This window comes from Falco naumanni, chromosome 5 (assembly GCF_017639655.2).
Source record: "Falco naumanni isolate bFalNau1 chromosome 5, bFalNau1.pat, whole genome shotgun sequence".
NCBI classification, from domain to species: Eukaryota; Metazoa; Chordata; class Aves; order Falconiformes; family Falconidae; genus Falco; species Falco naumanni.
The window spans coordinates 68690196-68716594 of record NC_054058.1 but is presented as its reverse complement, the minus strand read 5'-3'; the positions used below and the strand labels follow the sequence as shown (position 1 = coordinate 68716594).

General features: G+C 56.8%; 2 protein-coding genes across 2 annotated transcripts; both read left to right on the top strand.

Moving 5' to 3' along the window:
* Positions 1 to 3755: 3755 nt before the first annotated feature.
* On the top strand, positions 3756 to 22164 carry LOC121089368 (filamin-C-like). The gene is given in 29 exon segments (XM_040596569.1): positions 3756 to 3765; positions 4872 to 5045; positions 5585 to 5747; positions 6392 to 6552; positions 7057 to 7224; positions 7743 to 7802; positions 7805 to 7868; positions 7963 to 8119; positions 8732 to 8921; positions 9555 to 9578; positions 9665 to 9912; positions 10120 to 10207; positions 10319 to 10459; positions 10621 to 10749; positions 10880 to 11053; positions 13842 to 14003; positions 14310 to 14513; positions 14948 to 15100; positions 15203 to 15325; positions 15830 to 16072; positions 18150 to 18419; positions 18773 to 18910; positions 19150 to 19265; positions 19620 to 19749; positions 20206 to 20382; positions 20874 to 21092; positions 21371 to 21519; positions 21521 to 21587; positions 21975 to 22164. Coding segments are annotated over 29 exon segments (4290 nt in total). The 3' UTR covers positions 22163 to 22164.
* Positions 22165 to 23027: 863 nt separating this feature from the next.
* On the top strand, positions 23028 to 23970 carry LOC121088946 (V-type proton ATPase subunit F-like). Its single transcript, XM_040595629.1, has 2 exons — positions 23028 to 23339; positions 23720 to 23970. Exons 1-2 carry the CDS (start codon positions 23182 to 23184, stop codon positions 23919 to 23921), a joined length of 360 nt encoding a protein of 119 aa, XP_040451563.1. The 5' UTR covers positions 23028 to 23181; the 3' UTR covers positions 23922 to 23970.
* Positions 23971 to 26399: the final 2429 nt, after the last annotated feature.

Sequence of the window (26399 nt, the reverse complement as noted above, 5' to 3'; positions counted from 1 at the left end):
TTTGCTGAAAATATTTTACCTTTTCATGTTCTTTCTGATAGGATTCAGATGCAGTATCATACTGATTTATTGGAGTATCTCCTAGATGAAAATGCTTACATATATCATTAAGGAAATGAGATTATGATAAACTGAGGTGCTTGTGACATGGATCATTGTGCTAATGATCAATATCACCGTCTTGTAGAATTTGCCACTCCTGCACAAGACATTTGTACATGCCGATTATAACCTATTAAGGTGTCATTTCAAGCTACTTTATTGCAAATTCATTAATATCAGCTGTTGCAGAGATTTTAGTGTAAAAGGAGAAATACATCAATTTCAAAAAGTGAGATACTGAATCGTGAGAGAAATAACATGCAGGCAGCATAGTCATAAAACAAAACAAAACAAACAAAACACAAAACAAAACACAACAAAACACCTACATGTTTTTGCTGATGATTGAACAATAATTTTCATGAAAGTCATGAGGTGTATGCAACATAGTTACCAAGAATACACACACATAGGCTATGTTAAGTTTGCAGACAGAAAGAAATGAGCTTTTAAAGTGAGGATTTATTTCCCTTTTGTAGGTCTAATTAGCATGCTTTGATTCTTTGGCAAAAGAAGGTCATGTGAAAAAAAACAGTTATCAGACTAGGTGGTGGAAACATCTGTGACAGCTGAGTTTAGCATCTGTGACTATTACATAAAGGCTAATAAATTATTTTACAGAGTGATTTCAAAGAAAGCATGGTTGATTAATTACTTTTATAATTTATAATTAATTTTGTAAACTTGAGACATACTTTCATAAGGCCATGCTGTGATGCTGTTTTCCTTCTGTTACAATGTTTATAAAATAACGTGGTTCACGTATAGTTGCATAGAACTGACTATGTTGATAACAATGGGGAATATTTTGCCAAATCTTTAATTTCTTTTCCTTTCAGAATAATATAATATGACCATGAACAGCAGACAGAGACTACTTGTCAGTTTGTATATGACTAATACTTACTGCTTCAAGCAATGAAACTCTATATTTTGGCTGAAAACATTGCTGTTCAAACATAAAAGGGAATAGAACAAATTAGGTTGTGGCAGTTTTTATTTAAAAAGAGTAATCCAGTTAAATTCCTTCTTTTTTAGTTAAGAATATTCTTTCAACTTTAATATCCATCTGTTCATCTGTCCATCCATCCATTGGAATTATTATTCCTATTTCATATTTTTTTTCTTTTACTACTTAAACGTGATTATTGTCCTGGCAAGTCACTCATCCACCTGTTAGATGAGATAATAGCATTTAGAGCAAGAGAGTTAAGCATTGACTGGTTGTGTCTTTGCAACACTAAGATTAAATACCCCAGAAATATTTTAACTGTTAGTATCTATAGGAGACAGAGTTGAGAGAAAAGAAGAAAACAAAACCATACACGGTGCAGGCTAAGACATAATGCTTTGATTTTGGAAAACAGAGACTGTTGGTAAACAATGGTTGACTAATCAGAGTTTTACCATATTGCATTCTTGTCTCCAAGCTATTTTGCAGGCTGATTCTATGATTTTATACAGTGCCTTTAGGGGGTTAGCATGCATTATCCTTCTTAGGCCAACATTTTCTGCTACATATGTTACATACAGCTATGTCTTCACAATAGCGCCTCTCAAAAGTCCTTTTTAAGGTCTTCTTTCATTTCTGGAAGCTGTTTCCATTTTCTTCAGAAGTCTTCAAACTCACTTTTTTATAGGAATAATTTGGTCTGAATGTTTCCCTTTAATTTACCTTGAAGCTAAGTTGTATTTCTGTGGCTGATTTTCTAGATTTTGTTTTAAGGCATCTTAGGATACTTGCATATCTAAAGTGTTATCAAATCAATTATTATATAGTATTGAAATACTAGCACTACATACTAGTGCAGCCCTTTTTTGCCGTGTCCTTCCTCCGTTCTCTGCTTTTACTGTGGCATTTATTCCTCAAAATCCTACTTCTGCCTAAACAGGAAATACCTACTTCAACATTTCTGTATCAGGTACAGAAAAACGCACAGGACTGCATATTACAAAGCAAGTATAAATTCCAGTTGCCCTAGGGTGGGCTGAGTAAAGGAAACCATCAGCGATCAAGCCAGAATCTGCAGCACAGACTTAAGAAATGTTAATTGTTCATTGCTGTCTTTTATCTTCTCTCTTTCTATTTCTGTGGGTTTTCCTCATTTATCTATTGGCAGTTTTACTGTGCAGAATATCAATGAAACAGTATTTAATGAACTCTCAGAAGTCTTTGGAAGTGATGCATTGTCAGCCTGTGTTCCTCTATTACAAATATTGACCCCAAAACGTAGAGACTAAAAGCCAAAATTAAAAAGCTTAGCTGTTCAACTTCAGTCCTGATGCCAAAACGGCACAGAGTTAACTGCTCAGAGACGAATTTTGTCTTTAAGCAGCAAAGGTATTTATTTCGTGCAACGCTAGGGAGCTAGCTGATTCGCACCGGACAAAGTAGCTTCAAAGTTTTCAGTGAAATGTTAGGTATTTTATACAGTTTTCGTGAGAAGTTACACATCTTTACATACATACTCATTTGATTTTGACACCTAATCATTCCATTCATAATAGGTGAGATCTAGGTGTAGTAGACCTTTCAATTTTCTTTGTTCAATGATTTCCTGACTTGATGGTCTCCTTTTCTCCTTCAGGTGCCCACTTTATCTTTTCTAATTATTCTGAGTACATTCCTTTCTCAACACAGAGCATCACCCAGAGCATTGTGCCAAACTCATCCTGACTAATCTTTTTATTTTAAGACCTTGTTCTGTTTCAGTCCTGTTAAATGTTTGTTCTTACTATCTTGTATACAACTTTTATCAGTTAATCAAGTAACTCAAGTTTGCATGTATTGAGCAATTTAAAAAACCCATTCATGTAGATACACTCCCCAGTCTAAATACTTTCTTCACATACTCTTGTTTTTCCAAACACCAAAAGGTTTAATAAAGATTTTACCTGAGCATACTGTCCTTCCATTCATAAATGTTCTGTAACATTAGAGGTATGATCCTTGTAGTTCGAACTGACTCTTTCATTTTACTGGCTACCCGAATTGTAGGAACTAATTCTGAGGCTCAGTTGTTTCTATTGACCGGTAAATGATTATGAGAATGTCTCCATGACATTTGCTAAATGTAATGTGAAATTTTCTAATGAATTATAAGTATTAAATACAGAATAAATCAGTTTTATGGTTAAAAGATGTCATGAAACACACTCCAGTGGTAGCTTGCTATGTCAAGGCATAAGAATATTAAGTAGATAAAGCTAAAAGAGGTAAGAGTTAGCAGGAAAACTCTGTTTTAAGAAGTCACAAGAGCACACAAAGATTTGAAGATATATACATAGGTGCTGTATACACTTAAGTCTGTTTTGAGTTTAAGTCAGATCTAACAATGGGCCCTAGTTGGAAGAAATAATAATAATAATAAAATAAAAATAGGGTTTGTCATAGAATCATATAATGATTCGGGTTGGAAGGGATCTTAAAGAACATCTAGCCCTAACCCTTTTCCATAGGCAGGAACATCTTGCATTAGATCAGGTCATGGAGAGCCCCATCCAACCCTGAACATTTTCAGAGATGCATCCACAACTTCTCTGCGCAACCTGTTCCAGTGTCTCACCTCCCTCATAGTTAAAAAAATTCTTCATTATGTCCGATCTAAACCTGTTTTTTTCAGTTTAAAACCATTTCCCCTTGTCCTGTCACTATGAGCAATGGTAAAAAGTCTTTGTCTTTCTTAGAATCCCCTTTTAACTATGAAAAGGCCACAATAAGGTGTCTTCAGAGCCTTTTCTTCTCCAGGCTGACCAACTCTAACTCTTTCAGCCTTTCTTCACAGAGGCAATGTTGCATTCCTCTGAATCATTCCCCTCCACTCCAGCTCTCTAATAATTCCCCCATGTTCAAGCATATATTTTACAGTCACTGTGCTTGTAACTTGAAGAGAGTTCTTCACTGGTGTGAAATGCCACCATGCTTTTCCAGCCAGGAACTTGTGTTTACAACAATTTATTTCGGTAGTAGTCATCCGTCTTAGTTTGTATTTGGTTTACTAATAATGTGATCAAATTTGAAAAAAATGTGGGGGCATACTGTCTATCCCTCTTTCCACAAATGTCCTCTGAATCTTGCAAGCCTCTCCTGGTCACACTATAAATGTACTTATTTCATTTTGTGGTCATATGATATATGTGTTCATTTTAGTTTGGAAACATCTAGACATCCTAATGACAATCTACATAAATGTTGGCAGTCAGAATCAGAATTGAGCTAGAGAAGATCAGATTTCCTCTTCATGGACATCCCATCCCTGTGGGCATCTTTTCCTCATGGGCACCTCCTCCCCATGTCCCCCTGGGGACACCTTCTCCCCATAGACACCCTCTCTCATGGGGAGGACTCCTGGGCACCCTATGGACACCTCCTCCCCATGGGCACCAACATCTCCAACACATGGGCACCCTCATGGACCTGTCTTCCTCATGGGCACCTTCTCCCCATGGGTACCTCCCCCTTGCATGGGCACCAGCATGTCCTCCCCATGGGCACCTTCTTCCCACAGACACTCCCATGGATATGTTCTCCCCATGGAAACCGTGCCCTTGAATGGGCATCTCCTGCCCATGGCCACCCTTGCCCTCCTTCTTACACAGGGGTCCACAGGTTATCCCCACGGGCACTGCCTCTTATAGGGGGCTCCTCATGGGTACCCCCTGCCCTGTAGCTGTGGGATGCAAGGAGAGGGGCTGGAGACTCATTCTCGGGGGTTGGGGAGGCACCTCACCACAGGTGCTGAGCAGGTGCTGAGGGTGCTGTGCTGCAGGGGTGCTGCGTGAGGTGGGCACTGACTTCACAGTGGATGCCCGGGCACTGACCAAGACTGGGGGGCCCCATGTCAAGGCCTGGGTGGTCAACCCCTCGGGTGCCAAGACCGATACCTACATCACTGACCACGGCGATGGCACCTACCGTGTGGACTACACTCCTTATGAGGATGGTGAGGAACCCCCACCCACCCTGGGGACTCCAAAACCCCCAGAGGACCCTGACACCCCCCACAGTGACCCCAACACCCACAGAGGACCTCACGTCCTGGGCAAACATCCTCCATCCCCAAGGTGGGGATCCCCAGAGAGGTGCCCCACATCCTCCCCCCCTACCCACATCCAAGTGGGGACCCCCCCTGTTCCCTCCCTGGCCGGAGATGTCCCCCTGTTCCCCCATAAGCAGGGACCCCCCAGTTCCCCCAGGCAGGGACCCCCAAAACACCTTGAGGCCCCCCAAACCCCAACCAGGGACCCCCAACCCCCTGACACCCCCATAGACCCCCAAATCCTGAGACCCTCCTTAGACCCCAGCCAGAGGCCCCCACAACCTCAACCAGGGAACCCCAAACCCCAACCAGAGACCCCCCAGTCCCAGCTCAAACCCCAACCAGGGACTCCCAACCTCCCTCCAAACTCCAACCAGGGACCCCTGAGACCCCCCTCCCCTCCATGGCAGGAGGGGAGTGACAGCCTGTCCTTGTATCCCCAGGCATGCACCGGGTGGAGGTGACATACAATGACGTGGCGGTCCCCAAGAGCCCCTTCCGTGTGGGGGTGGCAGAGGGCTGCGATCCCAGCCGTGTGCGGGCACATGGGCCTGGCCTGGAGGGTGGCCTTGTTGGCAAGGCAAACCGCTTCACTGTGGAGACCAGGTGGGCACTGGACACCCCCCCCCCGGCCACCTCGCACCCCTGTCACCAACCCACCACCTCCAGCCCCTCCCATGGATCTGCCACCTCCATCCCATGTCACCAACCTGGTGTCTCTGTCTCATGCTGTGGATGTGCCACCTCCATCCTCTTGCATTGGATTTGACATCTCCATACCATGCCACAAATGTGCCACTTTCATCCTCTTGTACTGGATTGGCACCTCCAACCCCTGCCAGCAACCCTCCACATCCATCTCTTGCCATTTGACATGCCACTTCCATCCCATGCCACCAACCCCCCATCTCCATCCCCTGCCATGGATGTGCCACTTCCAACCTCTCTCCACCTGCTACCGATGTGACATCTCTGTCCCCTTGCCATGGATGTGGCACCTCCATCTCTTGCCACCAACATGGCATCTCCACCCCCTGCCGTCGATGTGCCACCTTACTCCCCTCAGCACACACATGCCACCTCCATCCCACTACTATGGACATGGGACCTCTGGCTGTTTGCCATGGAGGTGGTACCTCTATCTCACTACCATGGATGTGGCCCCCCCAGCACCCACCATGGACATGTCACCCCTACACCAAAAGCCAGGCCACCCCTGGCAGCGTCCCTGAGTGGTGTCACATCCCCAGGGGTGCAGGCACCGGGGGGCTAGGCCTGGCCATCGAGGGTCCCTCCGAGGCCAAGATGTCCTGCAAGGACAACAAGGATGGGAGCTGCACAGTGGAGTACATCCCCTTCACACCTGGGGACTACGATGTCAACATCACCTTCGGTGGCCATCCCATCCCTGGTGCGTGGTGGGGCCGGGGGGGGCCAGGGGAAGCTGGGGGGGGCTGTGGGAGCCACCAGGGTGGCTGTGGGTTGGAGATGGTTTCCTGGGTGCTGGCAGGTAGGTGCGCTTGTGTGGACCCCATGTCCAACCCAGTGGTGACCCCATGGCCATGCTGGCCCCATGTCCACCCCCTGCTGTCCCCATGAACATGCAGACCCTATGCCCACACTGACCCCATGCCTGTGCTATCCCCACAGCCATAGCTTTGGTGTCCCCATGCTCATGTTGGCCCCGTGGACACACTGTCCCTGTGCCCGTGTTGACCCCATGGACACATTAACCCCACAGACCTGCTGTGCCCATGCCTGTGTTGACCTCACAGACATGTTGACCCTGTGCTGACCCCATGGCCATGCTGGCCCCTTGCTGTGCTCATGCTGTGCCTATGTTGGCCCCATGCTCACCTTGACCCTGTCCCCACACCACCCCCCTGCGTGCACTGATCCCTGCCCACTGCCACAGGGAGCCCCTTCCGGGTGCCGGTGAAGGACGTGGTGGACCCCAGCAAGGTGAAATGTTCAGGACCAGGGCTAGGCCCAAGTGTCAGGGCCCGGGTGCCCCAGACCTTCACTGTGGACTGCAGCGCAGCAGGGCTGGCACCTCTTGAGGTCACGCTGCTGGGACCCTCTGGTATGTGGGGACACACGGCGGGGAGGTGGTGGGGGGCATGGATGGAGGGGGAGCCCGGTCCCATGGATATCCTGCTCCAAAGGGTGTCCAACCTCATGGATATCCTTCTCCACAGGGTGTCCTCCCCCCAGGGACATGCTGCCTAGAGATGCCCTGCCTCCCTAGTGTGTCCAACCCCATAGGTCTGAGGCTCCATAGGGTGTCCTGCTCCATAGGGCATTCAACCCCATAGAAGTCCTGCCCCACGGCATGTCCTTCTCTGTAGAGTGCTGTGCCCTATGGCTACTCTGTTCTGCTCTGTGGCCTGTTCTCTGTGGAGTGCTCTGCCCCATAGATACCCTGTCCCATGGGATGTCTGGCCCTACGGCAGGCACTGCTCCATAGGGTATCCTGCCCTACATGATGCTGTACTCCATGGGATGCTCTACACCATGGGGCACCCTGCCCAAGGATGCCTCGTCCCGTGGGACGCTATACCCCACGGAGCACCCTGCCCTGCTGATGGCACCGGCCCACAGGTCTGGCAGAGCCCGTGGAGGTACGTGACAATGGTGATGGCACCCACAAGGGTCAACTACACCCCCAGCCACTGATGGGCCCTACACTGTGGCCGTCAAGTATGCCGACCAGGAGGTGCCACGCAGGTGAGGACCACCACCCTTGGGTGACTGGGGAGGACACCCCCACCACAGCGGGGGGGTCCCAGCACCCTGCTGACCAACCCACGCCCACCCACAGCCCCTTCAAGATCAAGGTGCTGCCCGCTCATGATGCCAGCAAGGTGCGCGCCAGTGGGCCAGGGCTGAGCGCCAGCGGCATCCCCGCCAGCCTGCCCGTTGAGTTCACCATCGATGCCCGTGATGCCGGTGAGGGGCTGCTCACTGTCCAGATCCTGGTGAGTACCCAGGGGCCATGCTGTGGTGGGGGGGCTGATCCCCAGGAGGTGATGGAGTGCTGGCACATGTGGGATGGGAGGCTGAGCACCCATGTGGTTCTCTTGTGCCTGTGCCGTGAGGCACTGGGGTCCTTGTGGTGTTTGTGGGGTGCCCTAGCACGCATGCCATAGGGTGCTGAGACCCATATGATGCCCTGGCACATATGCCATTGGGCGCTGCAACCTGCATGGTGCATCAGTGCTGCCCTGGCACCCATGCCATTGGGTACCGAGCCCCATATGGTGCCCTGGCACCCATGACATTGGGTGCTGAAACTCATATGGTGGTCTTCCACCCATTTAGTGGGGTGCTGAGCCCCAGTGCCCTGACACCCATGCCATGGGGTGCTGAGCCTTTGACATGCATGCTATGGGGTGCCGAGGCCCACATGGTGCATGGGTGCCATCTTGGCACCCATACCATGGGGTGCTGAGACCCACACAATGCCCTGGCACCATGCTATGGGGTTCTGAGCCCCATATGGTGCTCTTACACCCATTCAATGGGGTGCTGAGCCCTATATGGTGCCCTGGCACCATGCCATGGGGTGCTGAGCCAGGTGGTGCCCGCAGGACCCCGAGGGGCAGCCCAAGAAGGCGGCGATCCGGGACAACGGGGACGGCACCTACACGGTCTCCTACGTCCCCGACCTGCCGGGCCGCTACACCATCACCATCAAGTATGGGGGGGACGAGATCCCCTGCTCCCCCTTCCACATCCACGCCGTGCCCACCGGCGACGCCAGCAAGTGCCTTGTCACAGGTGGGCCCTGCCCCATGGCATCCCTCGCTGCCCTGCTGCATCTCCCTGCTACCCTATGGCTTCCCCATGCCGGTCCACAGCATCCCTGTGCTGCCCCACAGATTGCCTACGCAGCCCCACAGCACCTCCATGCTACCCAGTGTTGCTCCACAGCATCCCCATGCTGCCCCACTCTGCCCCCCAGACTACCGACGCTGCCGTATGGCATCCCCACTGTTCTGTGGCACCCCCATGGCATCCCCCAAGCTTCCCCATGGCATCCCTGTGCTGCCCCATGGCATCCCCGTTGCCCCACAGCACCTCACCCCACCCCCGGCACCCTGCCTTGCCCCATGCCACCCCATGGCTGCCCCCCACACCCTGCCCCTCCCAGCACCCCTGTCTGCCCCACTGCTGCCCTCCACCACACCCCTCCCACCCCACTGCTGCCCCCCAGTACTCCCCGCCCCTTCCCACCCCACCACTGTCCTCCACCACCACCCAGCCCTGCCCCATGGTGCAGTGGGGCTGAGTGGGTGCCCCCAGAGCAGAGCAGGACGTGTTGGTCCCCCGGCCCCCCCCGGAGCCCCCACGGCCCCCTAACACTGCCCCCTCACTCCTTCTTATTTGCTTTTCCCTGGTCTCTCTTTGCAGTATCCATTGGGGGCCATGGACTGGGTAAGTGGCGCTGGGGGGCTGGGGGGAGTTGGGGGGCTGGCATGGGGGTCCCAATGACCTTGACCTCCCACCAAACCCTCCTGCAGGTGCCTGTTTGGGTCCCACCATCCAGATCGGGGAAGAGACGGTGATCACAGTAGACGCCAAGGCAGCCGGACAGGGGAAGGTGACCTGCAAGGTGTCCACCCCAGATGGGGCTGAGCTGGACGTGGATGTGGTGGAGAACCATGACAGCACCTTTGATATCTACTATACTGCCCCTAAACCTGGGAAATATGTCATCACCATCCGCTTTGGAGGGGAGCACGTCCCCAACAGCCCCTTCCATGTCCTGGTGGGTGTTGTTGAGAGTCTGTGATGGGGTGGGATGGAGCTTGTGGTCAGCACCATGGGGTTGGGAGGCTGTGGTGGGCACCACGGAACTGAATAGGGGTCAGCGTGTAGACCACGGGGTTTGGAGACCGCGATGATCACCATGGGGTTGGGAACCCATAATGGGGTGCCATAGATCTTACACCTCCTCTCTGCCCCACGGCATCAGGCCACAGAGGAGCCCCCCACCACCACTGAGAACCTCCGGCCCTTCAATCTTGTCATCCCCTTCACGGTGCAGAAGGGTGAGATCACAGGTATGGGGGCAGGGGGTTGTGGGGGGATTTTGGGGGTGCATGGACCAGGCTGTGGGCTGTGGGGCATGAACCACCCCCCCTCCCGGTGCCTGGCTGACGCGGTGGCCTCAGGGGAGGTGCGGATGCCCTTGGGGAAGACGGCACGACCCAACATCACTGACAACAAGGATGGGACAGTGACAGTACGCTACGCCCCCACCGAGAAGGGGCTGCATGAGATGGACATCCGCTATGATGGCAACCATATCCCTGGTGAGACCACTGGGGGCTATGGGGAGCCTTGGGAGGCACTGGGAGGTGGCTGAGCAAGGCTGATGCCACCTTACCCTGGTTGGGCACCCATGGGTTGAGCAGCCCACCACGGTATGGGGTGTCCCCATGGGTTCCCTGACTGTCATCCCATGTGTCCCCAGGGAGTCCCCTCCAGTTCTATGTTGATGCCATCAACACCCGACACGTGAGCGCCTATGGGCCGGGGCTGAGCCACGGCATGGTCAACAAGCCTTGCACCTTCACCATCGTCACCAAGGATGCTGGGGAGGGTGAGTGGTGGCCAACAGGGGCACCAGGAGGTCTGGGAAGGGTTTGGAGACCCCTCAATGCTACCATCAGGTTTTGGAAAGGAGCTGGGGACCCCCTCACGCCTCCTGACACCCAACCCATGCCCCTCAGGTGGGCTCTCATTGGCAGTGGAAGGTCCTTCCAAGGCAGAGATCACCTGCCAGGATAACAAAGACGGGACATGCACTGTGTCCTACCTGCCTACCGCCCCTGGGGACTACAACATCATCGTCCGCTTCGATGACAAGCACATCCCAGGCAGCCCCTTCACTGCCAAGATCACTGGTGAGATGGGACCCCTGTGGTCTTAGGAATACCACTAAGGGCATTGGGACCTCCATATGACCATGGAGATGCCTGCATAGTTATGGCCATGGGGGCACCTGTATGGCCACTGGGAACCCATCACACAGCTGTGGTGTTCGTGTCCATCCCTGGCCACCAGGACCCCATCACATGGCTATGGGGACATTGTGGGGCCTTGGGGACACCATCACATGGCCACAGGGACACTGTCCAGCTCCAGCCATGGGGATCCCATTCACACAGCCATGGGGACCATGTGCACGTGACCATGGGGACCTCATCCATTCCCAGCCTCCAAGACCCCTTCACATGGCCTTGACCACCCCTGCAGGGCCACCAAGACCCCATCACATGGTCCTGAGGACCCAGGCATAGGGCTTGAAGGACCCTATTCGCACATCTATGGGAATGCCATCCACCCCTGTCCTTGGGACCTTGTCCATCCCCACCACCACCTTGGGCTGCCATTCCCTTGGCCCCAGCTGTGGAGAATTGGTTAGCTGAGCAAGGACATGTTAACATCAGAATGTTGAGTCATCAAGATCTTAAGAAATATCGAAGACAGCTTACGTGAAAGCTAACGGTTCACAAGGACACTCTGTCCTTGTTATCTTTAGGGAAGCTACAACAAGGAACTTGTGGTTAACAAGAATGAGAACTTTTCCTAGAAACAAAGAGCATAGACGCAAGCTCATTTTTTTTTAGCTAGCCAGCCAATAAGGAGCTTAACTTTTGCAATATGTATGAGCTAATTATAAGTGCTATAAAAGCTGTAACCGTAGTTGAATAAACGAAGTATGCTGATCTCTCATATTGAGCGACTGCTTCTTCCCTCCGTTCCGACAAATGGCAACAAATTGGCGCCCGAACAGGGACCAGAGGACATAGGACCGGCGACCCGATAGCGGAGTCCGGACCCGGCGACCCGATAGCGGAGTCCGGGAGCCACGGTCGGCGGAGAAGTTGAGTGCGGTCCTGTAAGCAGCGCAGGAGGCGAAAGGGATATCTTCCCCGCGCCCGGGAGCACCTATAGAGGCTGGCCCGCCTGCTACGCGCCGCCGAAGTCTGCAAAGGCTGCAATAGCACGCTAATTGAGTGTGGTGCCGAAATTGTCAGCAAGGAACCCACGGGACCGGCGTCTGTCGGCAGACGGGAGGCGGGGGGCTGAGCGCGAGGAGCCGCAGCGCATCGACCCCAATCGCGACTCCTGTCACCTTCACGACACCCCCTCCAGGAGACATGACCAACTTTTATCGACAGACACCGTGTTACAACCCGCCACCCAAGGGAGCCTCAGCCTGGACCTGGCAACAGCAGTAGATACAACATTAATTGACAACCGAACACAAAAAAATTGCAACTCGTGTCCGAGGACTTCTGATAATTAATGGACAAAGTTATGGTGCTCTATTATTAGGGCGGTCTTCTGGTAGTTTAAAAGGGCTGTTGTAAAGTGTGTTGCTTATAGTAATAATTGTTAGCATTGCACTCGTATGTTTAAGCTGTGCTCTCTTTTGTATTTGAAAATTACTCGAGCGTGTAACTGGCTGTGTGATCACGGCCATGACTCCCTTAAAGATCTTTGTGAAACAAAGTTAGCGTAAGTTAGCTGAAGCAGGCCTCGCAGCTGTGCTGAGGCATGCTGATAAGGAAGCTGAGAAAAGCACTGACCTTGTGCCTAATGTTGTAAATAACTTTGAGGAATTCGCGTAGACAAGAGAGAGAAAAAAAAAAAAAAAAAAAAAAAAAAAAAAATATGTAGCTAGCTATCCGCAGAAACCGCAAGTAGAAGGACGTATGAAAATGTAACCCTTTAGAGCTTAGCCAATTAGCAGATGATTTGTAGGCATAAAATTAACTGGAACTGTAGCTCTTTCATTTTTCCTTCCTGGTGGCGCAGCAGCTGCGAATTGGGCTAAAATAAAAACTCTAGCTTGCTGGGCAGTGAAACAATTTAATTCTACAACAGACATTTTATCAGGTCTTGCCACTGATGTTGATAGCTTACGCCACGCAATCTTGCAAAATAGAGCTGCTATAGATTTTTTGCTTTTGGCAAATGGGCATGGATGTCAGGATTTTGAAGGCATGTGTTGCCTAAATCTTTCTGATCATTCACAAAGTATTCATCGACAGCTAGAGGAGTTAAGAAATCGTATGCATCATGTTAAAGAAGGTTCATCAGGCATAGATTCTTGGTTTGCTTCTTTAGGCATAAATGGATGGTTAAGAGATTTGTTAAAACAGGGTTTATCTGTATTGCTGTTTATTGCTTTATTATTGCTTTTGTTACCTTGTATTCTTTCTTGTATCCGAAAATTATTTGAACGTGTTACCCAATCCTTCCTTGTCCAAAAAGAAAACGGGGGAATTGTGGAGAATTGGTTAGCTGAGCAAGGACATGTTAACATCAGAATGTTGAGTCATCAAGATCTTAAGAAATATCGAAGACAGCTTACGTGAAAGCTAACGGTTCACAAGGACACTCTGTCCTTGTTATCTTTAGGGAAGCTACAACAAGGAACTTGTGGTTAACAAGAATGAGAACTTTTCCTAGAAACAAAGAGCATAGACGCAAGCTAATTTTTTTTTAGCTAGCCAGCCAATAAGGAGCTTAACTTTTGCAATATGTATGAGCTAATTATAAGTGCTATAAAAGCTGTAACCGTAGTTGAATAAACGAAGTATGCTGATCTCTCATATTGAGCGACTGCTTCTTCCCTCCGTTCCGACAAATGGCAACACCCAGCTGATGGCATCTCTATAGGGGACGACTCCATGCAGACATCCCAACTCAATGTGGGCACCTCGACGGATGTCTCGCTGAAGATCACAGAGACAGACCTTAGCCTGCTGACGGCCAGCATCCGGGCACCATCAGGCAATGAGGAGCCCTGCTTACTCAAGCGGTTGCCCAACCGCCACATTGGTGCGTGGGGGACACAGGGACAGTGGACTGGGGACACAGTGACATGCACACGTGGGACCAGGAGGATGTGGGCACAAGAGAGCTGGGACATGGGATCTAGGGTGGTGGGCACAGAGAGAGGGTGATGCGGGAGTTGGGGACATGGGACAGGGGATGACAGGGCTGTGGTGTCACAGAGATGGGTGATCCCCTGGCATTGGGTGCCCACGGCTTGGTGGCTGCAGCCAGGGCACATTGCTGGTGGCCGGGGCCTGGTGGTGGTAGCCAGGGCTGGTAGAGGTGGCTGATATTGGTGTCTCCTGCCAGGCATCTCCTTCACACCCAAGGAGGTGGGCGAGCATGTGGTGAGTGTGAAGAAGAGTGGGCAGCACGTCACCAACAGTCCCTTCAAGATCCTGGTGGGGCAGTCGGAGATCGGGGACGCCAGCCGGGTGAAGGTGTGGGGCAAGGGGCTGGTGGAAGGTCACACATTCGAGGTATCTGAGTTCATCGTGGACACACGCAGCGCTGGTGAGACCACACTCCCTGGGACCACGGGTGGGGATGGTGTGGTCATGGTGGGGAGGTGGTGACCATGGTCATAGCCATGATGGGATGGTGGCCATGGACAGAATGGGATGGAGGTTGTGGTTGTGGATGGGGTGCAGTTGTGGCCGTGTGAGAGTGGGATGGTATTGCTGTGGCTGGGGTTGGATGGTGGTCGTGGTGGTAGCATGGCCAAGGCCCAGAAGAGATGGTGGCCAAGGCCATGCCATGGCTGTGGCTAGCATAGGATGGGGTGGTGGCCGTGGTTATGGCTATGGCGTGATCATGGCCAGGATGGGGTGGTGGCCTTGGTGTAGCCATGGCCAGGATGGGCTGGGCTAGTGGCCATGGTGTGAGCATGGCCAGGATGGGGACAGCAGCAGTGAGACATCTCTGAGCATGTCCCTGTGGCTTCCTAGGCTATGGTGGGCTGGGCCTGTCCATTGAGGGTCCTAGCAAGGTGGACATCAACTGTGAGGATGTGGAAGATGGCACCTGCAAAGTCACCTACTGCCCCACTGAGCCTGGCAACTACATCATCAACATCAAGTTTGCTGACAAACATGTCTCAGGTGGGGACGGGGGGGACGAGGACACATAGGGTGGCACATGGGAACCCAGACCGCTGGGTCCCCTCATGGTGACCAGATCCCTGAGGTGGCTGTCACCCGCAGGGAGCCCTTTCACAGTGAAGGTAACAGGTGAGGGGCGCATGAAGGAGAGCATCACACGCCGGCGGCAGGCCCCCTCCATCGCCACCATTGGCAGCACCTGTGACCTCAACCTCAAGATTCCAGGTAGGGGCTGGCTTTCTTCCTCCTCTTCCTCCTCCTCTTCCTCCTCCTCCACGGGACTTGGGGATGGGGACAGGGAAACATCTTGGCCGCTCCAGCTCTGATTTCCGCCTCCTTCTTCGTTTTCTCCCTGTCTGTCCATGTGTCCGTGTCTGTGTCTGCCTGTGTCCTTCCATCCATCTGTGCCTCTGTCCACGTGTCCATCCATGTATCCCTCTGGGTGTGCCTCCATCCCATGTCCACCCACGTGTCCATCCATGTGCTCATCTGTCCACACATCTGCTTGTGCCTGTGATGATCTGCCCATCCACCCCTGCGCCCGTCCATCCCTGCAACCACCCTTACGTGATCCCTGCATCCTTCCATCCCTGCATCCTTCCATGTGTCCATCCATCCCTATGTCCATCCACAACTCCATCCTTCCGTGCCCCCACCCATGCACCCATCTGTGTGCCCCTGCACCTCTCCCCATGCCGTCTCCGTCTCATCGAGTGCGGTGGCCGGCAGGGAACTGGTTCCAGATGGTGTCAGCGCAGGAGCGCCTGACACGCACCTTCACGCGGAGCAGCCACACCTACACGCGCACCGAGCGCACTGAGATCAGCAAGACGCGGGGCGGCGAGACCAAGCGGGAGGTGCGGGTGGAGGAGTCCACCCAGGTCGGCGGGGACCCCTTCCCCAACGTCTTCGGGGGCTTCCTGGCCCGTGAAGGCCTGGGCTCCTTCGGCTCCATCGCCCGTGGCCAGGAGGGTGGGTGCTGGCCAGCGGGGACCTGCGTGGGGTGGGAGTTGTGCTTGCACAGGGGCTGTGCGTGCGGGGCAGTGTGCTTGCACCATGGCTGGCGGCAGTTGGTGCAAGGGAGCAGCTTTCATGCATGCTGTGCTGGCATGAGGGCTGGCTGCACTTGCACAGGGAGTGTGCTTGCAGGTGACCGTGCTTGCACATGCACGGTGCACATGCAGGGGACCGTGCTGGCACCGCAGCTGGGCTTGCACAGGAGTGGGCTTACACAAGTGTTGGGTACAGCTGGATGTGAGAGTGTGTTTGCACAAGGGCTGGGTGCACTGGGGCAAGGGAGCAGGCTTGCACAGGCACTGTGCACCCGCAGGGTTTTGTGCTTGCATGGGGGCTGTGCATGCAGGGGAGTGGGCTTGCACCAGGGTGGGTGCAGTTGGACATGGGAGTGTGCTTGCACAGGGAGTGTGCTTACACAAGGGCTTGGTGCACTGGTGCATCAGAGTGTCTTTGTGTGGGTGCTGTGCATGCAGGGCAGTGTGCTTGCACGAGGTCTGGGTGTGCTGGGGCAAGGGAGTGGTCTTGCAGGGGTGCTGGTGCTGGCACGAGGGCTGGGGGCACTGGCACAGGGAGTGTGCTTGCAGGGGCACTGTGCACATGCAGCGGGATGTGTTTGCACTACAGCTGTGCTTGCACGGTGGCTTGGTGCACTGGGGCATGCGAGTGTGCTTGCACAGGTACTGTGTGCTTGCAGGGCAGCACACTTGCACAAGGGCTGGACACACTTGCACATGGGAGTGTTCTTGCACGAGGCTGGACCTGTGTGACCTTGCACAGGGGCTGTGTGCTCACACCAGGGGCCAGCATGGCCCCCCTCCCACACCAGGTTGCCTGTGCCCCTGGCATGAGGCCAGGACACATGCCTGTGTCCCAGGAGCTCTGGGGACACACTCACACGCACAAGGCTGCCTTGCACATGCGCGGTGACCAGGCACCAGCTGCTGTGCTCACAAGAGAGGGTCTGCGCCCTTCACATAGGGACATGCATGGAGGTTGGGGGGGCAATGCTGGCCCTTCACGGAGTGGAGCCCTTTGCACAAGACACAAGCGAGTATACACACTCACGGGAGTGTGCATGCCCTTAGTGTAATTGTGCAAACTCACAGGCACGCATGCATGTGTCTGTGTGATGGCAAGCATGCAGATGCGTGCACATGCTTCCAAGTGCACACACATCCTTTACACGAGGGTGCACAAGCGGGCAGCATTGTGCTCACAGGTGTGTGCATGCCCTTACCACAAGTGTGCAAACTCACAGATCTGTGGCAGGCATGCACATGTTTGCAAGCATGTGCATGTGTGCACATGCTGCAAAAATGTGCACAGGTGGGTGTGCACACTCATGGAGGTGTGCATGCTTGTGCTTACAAGCGTGTGCATGCATGTGCACACATGTCCTTTGCCTGAGGGTGCACACTTACAGGGGTGGGCATGCCCTTAGCACAGGCACGCAAACTCACAGGTGTGTGTGCACATGCAAGTGTGCAGATGGGTGCACATGCTTGCAAGGCCCTGTGTGTCCTTTGCATGAGGGTGCACACTCCCTGGGGAGGATTGCACCCAGCAAGGGTGCGCATGCAGGCCATGGCGGGTGTTGGGGTGGCAGGGGGCTCCCCAGTGGGTGCTGGGGTGGTTGGGGTGATGAGGTGCCAGGGTGCTGATGTGCCGTGGTGCTAGGGTGATGGGGTGCAAGGGTGCCCTGGTGCTGGGATGCCCTAGTGCCATGGTGATGGGGTGATAAATTGCCATGATGTCCTAGTGCCATGGTGGTGGAGAGATGGGGTGCCAGCATGCCATGGCTACATGGTGCTGGGGTGGTAGGGAGATGGGGTGCCATGGTGCCAGGGTGCCACAGTGGCAGGGTAATGGCATGCCATGGTGCCATGGCTACACAGTACTGGGCTGCTGGAGCAGCTGCTGGGGTGCCATGGTGCCAGGGTGGTAGGATGCTAAGATGCCATGGTGCCAGGGTGCCCTGGCTACATGGTGCTGAGGCTCACGGGGGTGATGGGGTGTCCTGGTGTCCCCACAGGTGAGACGTCTCCACAGGAGCTGGCAGCGCAGGTGCTGAGCCCATCGGGGCAGCGGTTTGAGGCGGAGGTGCTGGCAGGAGGCGCAGGGGTGTACAGCGTCCGCTTCGTGCCCCAGGAGATGGGTCCCCACACCGTCAGCGTCAAGTACCGTGGGCAGCACGTGCCCGGCAGCCCCTTCCAGTTCACCGTTGGGCCCCTGGGCGAGGGGGGTGCCCACAAGGTGCGGGCGGGGGGCACTGGCCTCCAGCGCGGCGTGGCTGGCGTGCCAGGTACGAGAGGGCAGTGGGGGTACCCAGGGCGCAGCTGGGGGGGATGGGGGTGATACAGTGAGAGGTGGGGTGGATGCACTTGGCAGGGGTATGGGTGCAGTCTGGGGGGTGTGGGTGCAATGGGGGTATGGGTCTGGGGGGGTGAGGGTGTAGCTGGGAGGATGCAGGTGCTATGGGAGGGTGCAGTGGGTGTGGGTGCTATGGGTGGGGGGTTAGGGGTGCACTTGGGGGGGTATGGGTGCATTTGGGGGGGATGTGGGTGCAGGGCCATGAGGGCATGGCAGGTGGGAGGGGTGCTGGCCATGGGGTGCCAGAGGAAGACAGGGGCACCCATGGGTCCGTGTCCTCCCCAGCTGAGTTCAGCATCTGGACGCGGGAGGCGGGGGCCGGGGGCCTCTCCATTGCCGTGGAGGGGCCCAGCAAGGCCGAGATCGCCTTTGAGGACCGCAAGGACGGATCCTGCGGCGTCTCCTACCTCGTCCAAGAGCCCAGTGGGTCTGGGGGTGCCCCCCACTCCCCAAACACCCAACCCCCCCGGGGAACACGCCCACTCCCTGCCAGGGCTGTGCACCGTGCTGGGGGAGCAGGACCCTCGTGCAAGGTGGGACCCATGTGCAAGGGTGTCCCTGTGCGGGTGTCCCTGCGTATGGTGTGCCTATGCAAAGGTATCCCCAAGGGAGGGTGTCCCTGTGTGTGGTGTCCCTGTGTGAGGCTGCCCATGTGTCCCTAGGTGACTACGAGGTCTCCATCAAGTTCAACGAGGAGCACATCCCCGACAGCCCCTTCGTGGTGCCCGTCGCCTCCCACTCCGATGACGCCCGGCGCCTCACTGTCACCAGCCTTCAGGTGCCCAGGGACATGGGGATACCCACTCACCTCCCGTGTCACCCTGCACCCCTGGGCTCCCCAGGCATCCCCCAGGTCACTCCTGGGCCACTTTGTGCCCATGTGGCACCCTTGGGACCCCTGTGGTGCCAGCCTGTGCCCCTCACACCGACCCTGTGCCACCCCTGTGCCCCGTGTGATCCCTGGGTGCCCCGTGTCACCCCAGGCCACATTGTGCCCATGTGGCACCCTCGGAACCCTCGCCCCATGCCACCCTTGTTGCCACCACTGGTGTCCCCCATACTGACCCCATGCCCCGCCTCCCCCTCACCCTCTCGCTCCCTGGGGGTCAGTGCCAGTGCTGTGTCCCTGCAGGAGACTGTGACAGTGAACCAGCCGGCATCCTTCGCGGTGCAACTGAACGGGGCACGTGGTGTCATCGATGCCAAGGTGCACACGCCTGCTGGCGTTGTTGAGGAGTGCTATGTCTCCGAGCTGGACAGCGGTAGGACACAGGGACACAGGGACCTGGGGACATGGGACTTGAGGACACGGGGGACATGGGGACATTGTGACACAGGGACATGGGAACATGGGACTTGAGGACACAGGGACGTGGGGCATGGGGCATGGGGATACAGGGACATGGGAATGTCGCGGCGTGGGAACACAGGGACAGGGACATGGGGGTTGCAGAGGCACAGGGATGCAGGAACCTGGGACCCTGGGGGTGGGGGACCACAAGGACATGGATACAGAGGGTGCAGGGACATGGACACGGGGAGTGCAGGGACACAGGGAGGCAGGGACATGGGGACATGGGAACATGTGGTCACGGAGGGTGGGGACACGGGGACATGGGGGTTTGGGGACACAGGGGGTGTGGAGAGATTGGGATACAGGAATGCAGGGACACGGACCTGCAGTGTCGGGGTGGTCAGTGACACGGTGCCACCCCCAGATAAGTACGCCATCGGGTTCCTGCCACGGGAGAACGGGGTGCACTCCATCGACCTGCGCTTCAACGGGCGCCACGTGCCCGGCAGCCCCTTCAACATCCGGGTGGGCGAGCAGAGCCAGGCTGGTGACCCTGGGCTCGTCACCGCCTACGGCCCCGGACTCGAGGGCGGCCTCACAGGTGACACCGCTTGCTGGGGACCTGGCTCAGGGCGGTGGCAATGGGGACGTGGCCGTGGTCAATACCGTGGCCATGGGAGGGTGGTGGTGGAGATGCGGCTGTAGTACTGGAGACATGGCTACGGGGTGGTGGCACAGCCATGCCGGTGGGGTGGTGGCAATAGGGACATGGCTGTGGTAATGGGGACATGGTTCCAAGGTGGTGGCAATAGGACATGGCCATAGGTATGTATCTGTGGGATGGTGACAATGGCCATTGTCAATACCGTGGCCGTCAGAGGGTGGTGACGATATGGCCATGCCTACAAGGTGGTGGCAACAGGGACACGGGCATGGTATGGGGCCACGGCATGGTCTGGTGGCAATGGGACGTGTCTGTGGTATGGAGCCATACCTTGGGGTGATGACAACAGGGACACAGCCAAGCCTATAGGGTGGTGGTAAGTGGGGACTGCCACGGTGTGGTGCCAGCACCTGACCCACCTGGTGCAGGTGTGTGCTCGGAGTTCCTGGTGAAGACGGCCAACGCCGGGGCGGGTGCGCTGGCCGTCACCATTGATGGCCCCTCCAAGGTGAAGCTGGACTGTGTGGAGTGTGCCGAGGGCCACCGCGTCACCTACACCCCCATGGCCCCCGGCAACTACCTCATCTCCATCAAGTACGGTGGCCCCCACCACATTGTCGGCAGCCCCTTCAAGGCCAAGGTCACCGGTAATGATGGGGGGGGGGGGGGTGGGGGGGTGATGGGTGACAGGGCGTCTCCAGGGTGGTGTGACAGGGGGGCCCCAGGGTGACATGATGGGGGTGGTCACCAGGGTGTGCGTGATTGGAGGTCCCCAGGGTCCTGTCACAGAGGGGGCCCCAGGGTGACCGTGGTAGGGAGTCCCTGGGGTGACATATTGGGGGAGCCTGCAGGGAGTCCCCAGAGTGGGGGTGACAGGCTGGGGGTGTCCCCAGGGGGTGGGCTGATAGCATCCCTGCGCCCCCAGGCCCGCGTCTCTCGGGAGGACACAGCCTGCACGAGACGTCAACGGTGCTGGTGGAGACAATGACACGGGGAGGGACAGCATCGCGGGGCCCCCCCACTTTTGGGGGTCTCCCCAAGTTCTCTTCAGACGCGGGGAAGGTGGTGGCACGGGGGGCCTGGGCTGGCCACCGCCTTCCTTGGCCAGAAGAACCACTTCACCGTCGACTGCAGCAAGGCCGGTGCGTGGGGTGGGCCTGGGGCGGGTCCTGAGGTGCTGGGTGGGAGGTGCTGGGTGAATAGAGTCTCGGGGTGTTCTGGGGGTGATGTCTGGGATGGGTCTGGGGTCTGGCAGGAGGGCACATTAGGTCAGGGGAAGGTCCAGTGGGGGGAGACCAGGGGCTAGTGGGAGATGTGGTGGATGTGGGGGGGGGTCCAAGGTGGTCAGGGGGTCCCAGGGGGATGTTGTAGGTTAGGGAGGGTGTCCAGGGTCTGGCGGGGGGGGGGTCTCAGGTCTGGTGGGGGGGTCCAGTGTCTGCTGGGGAAGGCAACAAACCTGAGGTGAGGGTCCAGCAGGGACGTCTGGGGTCTCATGAGCAGAGTGAGGACCCAGTGCTGGACCTCCCCAGGTACCAACATGCTGATGGTGGGGGTCCACGGCCCCAAGACCCCCTGTGAGGAGGTCTATGTCAAGCACATGGGCAACCGGATCTACAACGTCACCTACACAGTCAAGGAGAAGGGGGACTATGTCCTCATCCTGCGCTGGGGTGATGACAACGTCCCCGGCAGCCCCTACCGTGTCACCGTCCCCTGACCTCCCAGCACCCACGGGGTGGGGGGGTCTGGGGGGTTCTGGCAGGGCCCAAAAAGGTTTGGACCTATCAATAAAGCACTGCAAGACTCAAGAGTGCTGTGATCACTGGAGGGTCCTGGGGGGAGGGGATGGGGGGCCTGGGACAGGATACTGGTGACCATGTGAGTCTGGGGCCATGCATCACCATCTGCGGGGACTCCAGGGTAGGATGCTGGGGTCCAGAGGGGGCCCAGGGGCAGGTTATCAGGGTCTGTGGGGTCCATGGCAGGACACCAGGGTCTGGGGGTGGTGCAGGGCAGAAACCCAAGGTGCTGGGGTGGGACGGGGTGCCTAGGACAGGGTGCTGCAGTCCAGGGGGGGTCTGGGGCAGGGCATCGGCTCCAGGGGAGGGCCCACGGCAGGACATCGGGTCCGGGGGGGGGCCTGGGGGAGCCCCGGGCAGAATAACAGGGATCCTGAGATAGGATGGGGGAGTCTGGGGAGGGGTCTAGGTCAGGATAATGGGGATCCTAGGGAGGTCTGAGGCAGGATACTGGGGGTGGGGTGGGGGCCTGGGGCAGGATACGAGGGTCTGCGGTGGGGTCCTTGCCAGGACACAGGGTCCAGGGGAATCCTGAAGGAGTCTGGGGGCAGGATACTGGGGCCCCGGGGGGTCTAGGGCAGGATACTGGGGTCCGGAGGGCGAGTCCTGGGCGGGGGGCGGGTCCAGAGCAGGACACCGGCACCAGGAGCTCCGGGGGCGCAATGCCGGGACCCCACGCTCCCTCACTGCACGGCGTGCTGCGCATGCGCCACGCGCGGCCGCACCAAGAGCGGGGGTGGGGCCAGAGCGGCGGGGCAGGGCCATGGGGCGGGGAGGGGCCAGCGGGGCAGGGGCGGAGCTCGAAGGCACGGCTTGGGCGGGGCGACAGCGCAGTTGCCCGGGCGACGGTAGGCGGGGCCAAAGGAGGGGGCGTGTCCTGCGCGGTGGCGCATGCGTAGCGGCCACCGGTATCGGCGAGCCGGGTGCCGGTGTCGCCATGTCGGGCCGCGGGAAGCTGATCGCGGTGCTGGGGGATGAGGACACGGTGACCGGGTTCCTGCTGGGCGGCGTGGGCGAGCTGGACAAGCACCGGAAGCCCAACTTCCTGGTGGTGGACAAGGAGACCAGCCTGGCCGAGATCGAGGAGACTTTCCGGTAGGCCCTGCGGCAGGGGGGGAGGGGGACCGCGGGGCCGGGCGGGAGGGCCAGGAATGGAGGGGGGTCCTGGGGCCTAGGGTGGGTCCCAGGGGTGGAGGAGGTCTGGGGTTTGGGGAAGGTTCCCGGGGGATGGGATGTCCCGGGAGTGAGGGAGGCCAGCGACACGGGGTGGGTCCCGGCCAGGAGTCCCCGGTGGGGAGGAGGAGTCTGGAGTGGGACAGGGGGTCTCAGCAGTCCTTGGAGGGGGGGGTCGGTGTCTCAGGGGTCCCTGTCAGGAGTCCGGTGGCGAGGTGGGGGGGGGCCCTGGGGGTGGGGGGGGAATGAATCACGGGGTGCCCTGGCGAGCCCAGTCCCTGACCCTCCCTTCCCGTCCCCAGGAGCTTCCTGAACCGGGAGGACATCGGGATCATCCTGATCAGCCAGTGCCTGGCAGAGCTGATCCGGCATGCAGTGGAGGCGCACACCCGGCCCCTGCCCGCCATCCTGGAGATCCCTTCCAAGGAGCACCCCTACGACCCTGCCAAGAACTCTGTCCTGCGCCGCGCCCGCGGTGTCTTCAGCCCCGAAGACCTGCGCTAGGGACCCCTGTGACACCACCCACCCACTCCAGGGTGCTGCTTAGGGGGGGGTCTGCGGGGTGCTGGACGCCCCCAGCCTGGGGTCCTCAACCCACCCCAGGGTCCCCACACCACCCCAGCGTGCTGCTGAGGGGTCTGTGGGTGCTGGGGGGGTCCAGCAGTGCCTGGTGACACTTGCTCAGCTGTCCCGTGACAAGTGCTGGAAGAGGAAGTGGCACCACAGCCCTGCCTATCGCTGCCGGATCCTTGCCTGCTGTGGCCGGTGAGGGCAAGGAGGAGACAACCTTGGAGGGGATGTTGATGGTGGGGGACACCCCAAGGGCACCAGGCACTTGTGCTGTCACCATGACCCCGCCCCATCGGCAGCACACCTGGGAAGCGGGGCTGGTATTTATTGAACTCCCTGGTGTGCCCCAAATGTCTTTTTGTGTCTCCCCTTCAGTGTCCCCAAGACATGCTGTCACTGTTCACTGGCGTGCTCTGCTCTGTGGGTCGTACGGTGGGGCTGTGGGAGCTAGCAGCGCCTGAAGCTCGGTGTCTTCCTGGGAGGGTGAGGGCGGGGGGACTGCGTGGTGGCATGGGGACACGCTGTGGGGTGTGGAGGGACAAGAATGGGGCACATGGGAGGCTGTGGGGCACAGGGGGTGGACAGGCTGTATGTAGGACAAGGACACGCTATGGGGCACAGAGGGAGGACACATGCTATGGGGCACAGCGGGGGTGGAGAGAGTGGTGTGTCTTTAGGACATGCTGTGGGGCATGGGGGAGGACAGGGACACGCTAGGCACGGGGGGGGGGGGGGGGCAGGCCATGGTGTGGGGACATGGGACAGAGCTGTAGTTTGGGGACATGCTGTGGAGAGCAGAGACACACTATGAGGCAAGTAAGGGGGACATGCTGTGGGACAGGGGGCAGAGGACAGGCCATGGTGTGGGCACTGGAGGGACTGGGATCCCGGCAGGTGATTCCTCACACAACACAGGCCAGGCATCCTGCCCCCTAGCCCCAGGGGTATGTGCCCCCCAGTTCCCCATGCCCCCTTGTCCCCATCCTCCCCATCCTGCTGGCGGTGGAGTCGGGGTGTAGCAGCCCCCTGGGCTGGGGTGTGTGTCATTGGTACCTGAGGGAACAGCTTGGGGGCCAGGGTCTTCTCTGTGTGTGTGTTGTGTGTGTTCAATGGGGGACCGCCCTCTGTCCCACGGTGTGGGTCTTGGCTATGACTGGGGCCGGGGGGGGCGGGGGGTGGAGTCCCCCATACGCCTGGCTGCCTCCTAAGGTCGGCGGTAGCAGCACTGCAGTTCTTGGCCATATATACACATGTGTGGGCACACACATGCATGGCACACGTGTGCAGCTAGTTGCATGTGCAAAGAAGCAGCCAATTGCACACATACACGTGCTTGCATGTGCAAAGATTGCTGGGCCACACACCATGGCATGCCACACACAGCATGCATGCACAAATGTGCAGGCATGCACACACATGCACATACATTCGCATGGCACGGCACATGCACGAATACACATACATGTGCATGCAAATTGTGCATACACACATGCACATTGCAAATGTGTCATGCATGAATGCACACAAATACACAAATCTACACAGACACATACACGTGCACACTCATGCACACAGACACACATGTATGCACACCTGTTTGCATGCACACCCCCCAACACACACCTGCCTTCACACCCCATGCACCCGGGGGGGGGCTGTGGGTGCCCCCGCCCATCCCCACGGCCAGACGTGTTGATCCTCTTTGTCCCCAAAGCAGCTTAGTTGCAGCTCAGCACCAGGACGCCCCGACACCCGCCCTTGCACACAGACACGGGTGTGCACACGGGTGCTCATGCCCTGACCCTGGCCCTTCGGGTGTGCACACGTGTGCCCACACTTTGACCCCATCCCTTGCACACGCACGCCAGGTGTGCACGTGGGAGCTCATGCTCTGACACCCACCCTTGCACACACACAAGTGTGCACAAGGACAGGGCGTGCAGGGCTGGGGCCACACGTGCACACACCCCTGTGCAGGCAGCCTGGCAGTGCAGGGCAGGTCATGCAACAGGCAGTAGAAGCAGGCTGGCATGGCAGTGTAGTGTGGGGCAGCACACCAGGCAGTGCAGGCAGCCTGGGCAGTGCAGGCAGCCTGGTAAGCGATACTCCAGGCATTGCAGGCAGTGCAGTCCCAGCAGCACAGGAATTCTGCAAGCTGAACAGATAGTGCAGACAGGTCATACTTGCAGGTAGCAGAGACAGTTGCAGATTGGTGGCCAGGCAGGGGTGCTCCAGGCCAGCACAGGAAGTACAGGCAGCAAAGACAGCACAGGCAGGGGAAGAGTGGCAGGCAGGTGAAGCTCCCAGACAGTGCAGGCAGCACAGGCAGTGAAGGCAGCTGATCGTCCCAGGCAGTGCAGGCAGCAGCATACCTCAGGCAGTGCGGGCAGGGAGTACACCCCCCAGGCAGCA

Coding starts and splice junctions, on each gene's coding strand:
- LOC121088946 (XM_040595629.1), top strand. CDS start 23,182: ATGTCGGGCCGCGGGAAGCTGATCGCGGTGCTGGGGGATGAGGACACG. Junction 23,340..23,719: donor GAGATCGAGGAGACTTTCCG/GTAGGCCCTGCG, acceptor TCCCGTCCCCAG/GAGCTTCCTGAACCGGGAGG.